Consider the following 9,556-nt stretch of genomic DNA (forward strand, 5'->3'; position numbering starts at 1 on the left):
AATTTTAATCTCCCTACATAGAGAGATCATCATTTTAGGTTGTCTGGTCGGATGTCCAAGCCACACCCCTTCAGTTTTGTCTTGGTTCAGTTTGGCACCTGATGCCTGTTCGTAATGGTGTAATAGCAGCTACTGAATTCCCCTCATAACAATGTACAGCACAGAGCAAACAATGTAAAGCTGAAGGAGCGAGTGGGCGTTAGCTCTCCTGCGATGTCATCATACTTTGTGAAAGTCCTGCACAGAGGAAAAATAACCTGCATGGTGGGTAATTTTTCCTCTAGATCAGATTAGAGCATTTTTCCCTTTTTACTCATTGGGTCACTGGGTAAGATTTAAATAAAAAGTGATCCAATAAAAAAAACCAAAAAAACACAATATATATTTTCCAGCCACTTTATTAGGTGAACCTAAAAAAATCTTAATTGTCTCATTTAGGCATGTAGAGATGAGTTCAAACTGAGCATTGGCATGAGGAAGAAAGTGGCTTGGTTGGTGGTGTCAGACGCACAGGTCTCAGTGATCTGCTGGGATTTTCCTACATGACCATCTGTAGTGCTTACAGAGTAAGGCCTGAAAAAGGGAAAAATATCAGCAGCAGTTCCCTGGGAGAAAATGCCTTGCTGATGTCAGAGGTCATTAGAGAAGCAGCAGCAGAGACCACATCCGTTGGCGAAGATCACCCTGCAGGGCTCCCTTGTCACTGACAAATCAATACCGTAGGAGCATGCCGTCTCTCATGGCTTTTGGTTGCTTAACCTCTAATTTGTGAAGTTCCAAACATGGAACTTGAAATTAGATTTGATGTCATGGCGTCTGCATCCATCAGTGTGTGAAAAGTTACGCTGCGACACTGAGACGTGTGGCATGAACAGCATGAAAGGGTGGGTACATCCTGCTGTATATACAGGGAGTGCAGAATTATTAGGCAAATGAGTATTTTGTCCACATCATCCTCTTCATGCATGTTGTCTTACTCCAAGCTTTATAGGCTCGAAAGCCTACTACCAATTAAGCATATTAGGTGATGTGCATCTCTGTAATGAGAAGGGGTGTGGTCTAATGACATCAACACCCTATATCAGGTGTGCATAATTATTAGGCAACTTCCTTTCCTTTGGCAAGATGGGTCAAAAGAAGGACTTGACAGGCACAGAAAAGTCAAAAATAGTGAGATATCTTGCAGAGGGATGCAGCAGTCTCAAAATTGCAAAGCTTCTGAAGCGTGATCATCGAACAATCAAGCGTTTCATTCAAAATAGTCAACAGGGTCGCAAGAAGCGTGTGGAAAAACCAAGGCGCAAAATAACTGCCCATGAACTGAGAAAAGTCAAGCGTGCAGCTGCCAAGATGCCACTTGCCACCAGTTTGGCCATATTTCAGAGCTGCAACATCACTGGAGTGCCCAAAAGCACAAGGTGTGCAATACTCAGAGACATGGCCAAGGTAAGAAAGGCTGAAAGACGACCACCACTGAACAAGACACACAAGCTGAAACGTCAAGACTGGGCCAAGAAATATCTCAAGACTGGTTTTTCTAAGGTTTTATGGACTGATGAAATGAGAGTGAGTCTTGATGGGCCAGATGGATGGGCCCGAGGCTGGATTGGTAAAGGGCAGAGAGCTCCAGTCCGACTCAGACGCCAGCAAGGTGGAGGTGGAGTACTGGTTTGGGCTGGTATCATCAAAGATGAGCTTGTGGGGCCTTTTCGGGTTGAGGATGGAGTCAAGCTCAACTCCCAGTCCTACTGCCAGTTTCTGGAAGACACCTTCTTCAAGCAGTGGTACAGGAAGAAGTCTGCATCCTTCAAGAAAAACATGATTTTCATGCAGGACAATGCTCCATCACACGCGTCCAAGTACTCCACAGCGTGGCTGGCAAGAAAGGGTATAAAAGAAGAAAAACTAATGACATGGCCACCTTGTTCACCTGATCTGGACCCCATTGAGAACCTGTGGTGCATCATCAAATGTGAGATTTACAAGGAGGGAAAACAGTACACCTCTCTGAACAGTGTCTGGGAGGCTGTGGTTGCTGCTGCACGCAATGTTGATGGTGAACAGATCAAAACACTGACAGGATCCATGGATGGCAGGCTTTTGAGTGTCCTTGCAAAGAAAGGTGGCTATATTGGTCGCTGATTTGTTTTTGTTTTATTTTTGAATGTCAGAAATGTATATTTGTGAATGTGGAGATGTTATATTGGTTTCACTGGTAAAAATAAATGATTGAAATGGGTATATATTTGTTTTTTGTTAAGTTGCCTAATAATTATGCACAGTAATAGTCACCTGCACACACAGATATCCCCCTAAAATAGCTAAAACTAAAAACAAACTAGAAACTACTTCCAAAAACATTCAGCTTTGATATTAATGAGTTTTTTGGGTTCATTGAGAACATGGTTGTTGTTCAATAATAAAATTATTCCTCAAAAATACAACTTGCCTAATAATTCTGCACTCCCTGTAGGTCCATTCCTTTAAGAACAAAATACATCTTTTCTGTGCTATAAATTGCTTGATACGATATGAATTGATATGAGTAGTTAGGAAAGCTTTTTTTTCAAATGATGACAAACAGCAAATGCAGATTTTTAGAATAAATGCAGCTTCTGGAGCAGCTTCCTTGGTTATTTTTAAATGCATAGAAAAATCCTGTTTGGATCCTTGGACTTGTATCAAAACTCCCAGCAGTTCTGCTGAGATGTCATTCACTTCGAACGCGATTGTGTTTGCAGTTTTGCAAAAAAAAAGAAAACATGTTGCAACAGGTCAAAATTGTTATGTAAGGCTGATGCAGTGCCTCATCTGATGCACAGCTCCTCTATTTCACAACAAACTCAGCAGCTATCAGAGGAAAATGCTGAAGGTAAAAACAGAAAAATATTACTTTTGTTACTGTTATAAAAGTCTTAAATTGTCAACAGATGACTGATACACTCAGCACCTTTGTGTTAGCTGCAAGTCTTAATACCATCATCGGTTTTGGAGGCATTCTCACACCCACGGCCAACAAAATAAAAGAAACCAGATAAAGGAGCAGGCCACTTGATCCCTCATGTCAAAGACGGAAAATATAACATCCCAGAATTCAGTAAGCGCTGAGGGGAACTGGGTGTTGGCATCTATCACATGACCCAAGGTCATTATTCAACCACTGGAAGAAGGCATGATTACAATATCCTTGATCTGGAGCTAGATTGTGGAGCAGTGTCTCACTGATACAGAGACACAGCCAATGTTAATGGTCCAGTGTGTCATGGAGTCCCCCAGGGATAGACTCAGGGGCCCTTTTTATTCTCTCCGATTTACTTGTTTATTTATAAGCTTCCCTTGGGGATATCGTTTGCAAACATGGATGTGCAGGTAATATTCTCTTTCACACCCTGAGAAAGGATGTTGTTAATCTGTTGCATAATAATGGTCTAAAGCATGCTGTCATCAAATTTCCACCAAATGTAGCACAAAACGTGACCTACTTTTCAAAGGAAATGTTTAAAATAAAAAAATGTTTATTGCCTACTTAAGCTGGTGGTGCAATTTCCATTCAGATACTTTTAGACAGTTACCAAAGTATATTAATTAGAAGAAGGCTAAATACTATTGCAGGACAAATAAAGTCAAGTTTTTAAACTAGTGTTTTTTTCCCCAGAGTTTCTTTATTTTTATTTTTTTAAATTGTCTCCATTCTGACCTTTTATATAAATTTTCAATTTGTGCAAAACAGGCAGAAGAAAAAGGTTTGCTGCTGCTAAAACATATATAAAAGCTAAAACAGCTACAAAATCTTGTTAAAAAATAAATTAGCTAATACTAAAAAAATAGCTACAAATGCAGATTTTGTTAAAAACAAATAAATAAATAGTTACATTTAGATTATAGGGCATTGATAAACAGCTATTATTAAAAAAAAAAGCAAATTTTCATAGCAATAGATAACAAAAGTTAGATTTTTGCTCAAAACTCGAAATCCATTTTTGTTTTGTGTAAAAAGGAGCATATTTTAGCTTTGGCTTTGTCAGCTATGTCTAAAATATGCTAATATTCTTCAAAAAGATTAATATATTTCAGCTAGTTTATCAAGTTTTAGCCATGCTTTGCTATTTGGCTAGCTGTTATCAGTCTGTTTTAATCCAGACTAAAATGTATCTCATATTTTCCAGAGGATGAGCTCAAAAGATTCCCCACACTCACTTAACCCACGGTCTCTCCCAGAACCTTTAAATGGTGTCTGGACCCCCAGGGAAACATTTGCCCAAACACCTTGGAGAGAACACAGGAAACACAGGTGAGTAATCACATCTTACAATCACTTCTTTGCGCCCCCTTTAATTCTAGACCTCCGCACACACATCTCCATTAGTTCTCCTTACTGGTAAACCTTATTTTCTCTAAGTCACAACCTTTTCACAGACAACCACCACAGTCCTTAATGAGGAGCAGCTGTACAGGACTTGAAACAAAGGCTACCAACTGATTTTAAAATACCCAAAAAATATTCAATAAATAGTTAAACTTCTTGTGTGGAAATGTTCTCCTGTGCAAATCCATGCTTAAAGTGCGATGCTAAACAAAGTGCTAGATAAGGTGCTTTTTAATCATGTTAAAGGTGCTCCTAAAGTGCTATACAGATTATAATGTAAATAGTAGTAGGGAGTCTTCTTCCTTACAAAATGGCTATTTTTTATATGCAGTTTGCGTTATATATATTAATAAACTCATTTGAATCTATTAGTGTAATATATTTTATTCCAGCAGTTTGAGTGCTCACAATTTTGTTGCAATAAAAGGCTATTCTATTCTAGTGGATGGAAAGATGCATTAATTTGTATTTTTTTTCTTAATTTGTTAATTAAAATATACACAATTTTTCACCATGTATCACAGGTCTAATATCTGACGGTGCAGCCTGGGAGTGTTTAACCATGTCTTAAACATATACTGATACTCCTACAATATTAAGAGTTATGTGAGCTGAAGTCGAAGATTTTCTATACAATACACATTTTCCTTAAATGTAATTTTAGGTGCAAATATATATATATTTTTTTTATCAAGGACTGAAACCATGTTACCATTTATGATGAAAAGTCATGCTTTAAATGTGTGTAATATCTGTAGAAGCTGGTCTATTTGAAGTGAATGTTGAATGACGAATTCTATAAACGAGTTTTTGTTTATGGCGGCCCATCCGGCTGAAGAAGATGCTGCAAGTTTAAAGCATAAACTTAGAAAAATGTCCATGTTGCTAATGAAAAGCTAGGATGATGCTGTCACAGAGTGTGAGAGGCTGCGTTTGCTCTGTCCTGGAGTTCTTATGTCTGTTGCATCTTAATGCATACATTAGAAAACAAAGCCTCTCCACAGCTTTATTTAAATTGATTTATTAAAACATTTTACTACCCAGCCTGCATGTCAGCGCTTTTTGGTAAGTGTTGCATAATACTAAGATAATAAAGCAACATCTAAACAGGTGTCACAGACCGGTTAGACGTGTTTTTTTTCTTCTTCTTTTTCTTCCAAGCAATTGTGTAAATTCCAGTTCTTAATCCACCAGGGACGACGACAACACACACACACACACACACACACACACACACACACACACACACACACACCAATACTGAAAGAAGGAAATGATGTCACTGGATAACTATAATTAATGTCTCTTTGCTGATCCTGCGCAAGCACACCTTGAGTGAGAGTTAATTTCCTTTTTGTGTGACAGTAAACACACTGACCTGCGTGCGTGCGCGTGTGTGTTTGATGAGGTTTTTTTGATGGCCTACATTCTGACGAGGGGGCGGAGGTTTGAGGTGTATAAAAGACGTCTCAGAGTTGCCTTCTCTCCACAGCAGCACCTGCTAACAGGTCAGGGCTCTCTCTGAGAAGCAAAATTATTGCTTTAAGGTGAAGCTTCTTCAGGACTTTGTTCTAATTTCATATGTTTCTCTGTTGCAGGTTGAAACTCTCAGACTCTCTCTGCAATCTAAAACGACTGAGATACACCTATCCACCTGTACTATGAAGCGCAACACTGCCACTGTCGCCTCCTTCTTCCGTCCCGCTGCAGCTGCAGTTCTCCTTCTGCTTTTCTTCGGCTGGGACGAGCAGGCTCGGGCACACCCTGTGGACCGTCCATTCAGCCCGGTGCTCAGACATCCGCAGACCTATCGGGACGTCGGGCAAGTGTCAGAACATGTGAGTAGTCAATTTGATTGTAAATTTGAGACATGTTACAGAAACATAATTCTGAATTACATTTGAATGTAGTTTTACATTAGAGAAATTCTGCATTTAAAAAAAAATTGTGGTGATATTCTTCAAATTTACTGCTGCCTTATGAATGACTGCGGTAAAAAAATATAAAGGGACGCATCAACTTTAATCCAGAAATTTTGGCTTTAAGTCTCACACTGAACTTTAAAGTATATATAATTATTTAAAAAATATAAAATAAAAAAAGGGTTATAGTTTTGGCACTATTTGTACTCCACAGTTTGCAATCAGGAGCTAAAATCTGTAAATGTGTTCACTTTAACCCACATGCTGCACAAACTTAACCACTTTTAAAACAAAAAAATATAAATGGAAGCCTATTTCATCTCTGATACATATAAATGTTTTACTAATTTGGCACTAATCTTGCTCCGTAGGGTTTTAAGCATTGATTCACATTTTAAAAGGGATTTTATCAACCAGAGGAAAAAAATTTGAGTGAACCACAATTAAAAATCAAGTTGATTCAGTTCAATATTTGAGAAAAACAAACTGGGCTGATTATCCATCACCATCAGCGTTTAGGATCCTGTTTTGACTCAACTTGAATGCATGAAATGAAGAAAATCCAAATAAACGTCTCTGTGTCTCTGCAGTATCAGAGGATCCAGCCGAAAGACGACGAGGACGACACCAGTATGAGAGTGATACCCAGAGTTAATGCTAAAGATGTGAGTAATCTAAACTTTAAGCAGCTTCTTTGTATCAGTACTTTGACTTGAAAGCAGTACTTGTAACAGAGTACTCTGAATATGTCCACTCAAGACGATGAAACAGCCTGACCTCTCATCTCCCTTCATTGTCTTTAGCACCACTTGGAGATCTGCTGCCTGCACGCCAACATCCTGGACTATTACCTGACCAACATCCTGCACCACACCAACAACGACCATGCCCAAATGCACCGGCTAAAGACCAACCTCCACCGCATCAGCACCGACCTGCAAGCCCACGGCTGCGTAAGTGTTCCACTTGATGGATTACTTTAGCAGACAGTGCAGGAAGCAAACGCCTTCTATGTGTAACAAATTAGCAAGTTATAAGTAGGTGTTTTAACCGGGGTGGTATTTATTGGAAATGTTAAACGAGACATGCACAAACTCCACTGTAAAAAGGACAAAATCCCACATCACTGCATGCTTTTAAAGTTCTCCTCCTTCATTTGGAGGATGGAGCCACTACAAACTTTTTGCAGCCATGTGTGGCGGCGCTGTGGTTGATCCTAAAATCGATAACGACTTTCTGTGGTTTCGTGCACACATAAATAGAAGAGATGGGACTGATAACAGTTGCTAACTTTCTCGATGTACCTCTGCAGAATGTCACTCAGTACCACGACCACAAAAATGCAGTGGATTTTCGCACCAAGCTTGAGAAGGTAAGATTGAACTTTCTTTTAAAATGCAACTTTATTCTGAAGGTTTGTTTTATAAAGAAGAAGCACAGAAGGAATAAAAAAAAAATCATGAAATCAGGAGGCGATTAACTTCGGAGGAGGGCTCAATAATAAGAGTGGACTCGTCATGCTTTGACCTGCTTTCTGTAACGAGGTCAAGAAGTCCCTGGGTGGTTTCAAACTGCTCCAAACACTATCATGGTCATCTCAGACGCAAGAGGGGCAGCCAATAGGAAGAAAGCTGGGTAAAAGAGATGTGGGGAGGGAGATAAAAAAAAGCTTGTTTCAGAAACAAAGGGCCGCTGTAAAATAAATCAGGGTTATTTGAATCCAATAAATCATGCAGAACTGCAAAAGAGACTAAACTGACAACAATTTTGACACTTTATCAATCTCTCAGGTTGTTTTCAGTGTTTTTTAATCCGTAAATGACAGAAATTAGTCAGAATTCATGTTTTAAGGGACAAAATTTTATGATCAGCTTTGAGGATTTACATTTTCATAAGTTAATTCCAAACTGTTAGTTGGACACAGTGAGTAATGTGATGATTTGTACAACTTGGTATTCACCAGATGGCAAGTGGATTAAAGATAGAAGATAATCCGCATGATCATAGTACAGGAATTTAACGGTCAGCTTCAACCTGATGAATCTGACAAAGAGCCCACATACAGATCTAAATACCTGAAAACTGCAGGGCTTCCCTTTGGCTTCTTTTTGGGACTATTTGTAACAGCGGACTGATACAGATTTGGTGCTCTGCTGCATATTTGGATGTCCTATAACTCACCCTGTGTTTGCTTCTGTTTGCTTCAGATGGAGAAAATGAAAGGCATCACCAAAGCAATCAGCGAGCTTGACATCCTGTTCAGCTACCTGCAGGACTATTGCGTGGAGCCGAGGAACAGCACTGATGCCTAACACCGCCATATTTATCACCAAGTTTTATACCAGCAGCTTTTATACTTCTATTTATTCATTTATTTAATTTGAGGACATATTTAACATTTTATAAATATACAGTTAAAATATTTATATTGATTGAAGTATGATTAGTCAATGGTCTGAGTTGATTTATTTATTGATGATCATAACATTTATTGACAATTTTTTAATGCCGACTATGAAAGGACTCTGGCGTTGGACTCTCACGTTGCCATGTTATGGCTGATTGTTACAGTATTTAAATGCTGATGTTGTTGCTGTTGGCTGTAATGAACTGTATAAGATTTTGAAATAAACATTTTTAAGATTTTATCCCCTTATTTCATTTTTTAATCATATAATACAATGGCTACATGATTTCTGTTCACTTTTACACAAGTTTTACACGTTTTGGGGAAAAACCAAAAACATATTTGACAGAAAATAAGAAAAAAAACCCTGGTCTCCTTGTAAGCTTCCAACCTGCCCAAAAATATGCCAATGAGAGTACCAAATGTAAAAGGAAAATAACAGGAATGCAAAGTTGAGAAACCGACCGTCAGAATCAGAATACTTAATTGTTTTGTTAGGTGCTCTATTCAAGCTTCAGGTAAATATTCCAAAGGTTAACAGCAGTGATACAAACTGTCCAGGTGTCACGGAGAGGAGGTCTAAAGTTTGAGAGCTGCAGGTAGGAAAAATGTCCCGTGTTGGAATGAGTCTACTGCTCGTCACACTCTTTTGAAGATCCAGCACATCACGGAGGCGCCGCAAGGGACTTTCCAATGTTGTCCGTAGTGTGGACAACATCGCTGTCATGCAGTGTACACCCATTTATTTTAAAAATACGCAGAACCAACAAATGCTAAAACAACAACAGTACCCCCCCCCCAAAAACAAACAAAAAAAACAAAAAAAAACAAAAAACAAGCATAAAGAGTCACAAAAACAGA

At 38.8% G+C, this 9,556-nt stretch overlaps 1 protein-coding gene across 2 annotated transcripts; it reads left to right on the forward strand.

The window, feature by feature from the left end:
• Window positions 1–2,206: 2,206 nt before the first annotated feature.
• LOC146555423 (uncharacterized) lies at window positions 2,207–9,138 on the forward strand. 2 transcript variants are annotated; one of them, XM_085252671.1, is made up of 7 exons: window positions 2,207–4,291; window positions 5,732–5,874; window positions 5,965–6,204; window positions 6,879–6,953; window positions 7,092–7,241; window positions 7,601–7,660; window positions 8,496–9,137. In XM_085252671.1, exons 3-7 carry the CDS (start codon window positions 6,028–6,030, stop codon window positions 8,598–8,600), a joined length of 567 nt encoding a protein of 188 aa, XP_085108797.1. In that variant the 5' UTR covers window positions 2,207–4,291; window positions 5,732–5,874; window positions 5,965–6,027; the 3' UTR covers window positions 8,601–9,137. The 2 variants fall into 2 exon arrangements, with proteins under 2 accessions (XP_085108797.1, XP_085108798.1); XM_085252672.1 differs by lacking the exon at window positions 5,732–5,874 and having other exon boundaries at window positions 8,496–9,138.
• The last annotated feature ends 418 nt before the right edge of the window (window positions 9,139–9,556 follow it).

This window comes from Mchenga conophoros, linkage group LG17 (assembly GCF_057382185.1).
Source record: "Mchenga conophoros isolate Kocher_MC1m ecotype Shallow Benthic linkage group LG17, M_conophoros_male_GT1.1, whole genome shotgun sequence".
Lineage (NCBI taxonomy): Eukaryota > Metazoa > Chordata > Actinopteri > Cichliformes > Cichlidae > Mchenga > Mchenga conophoros.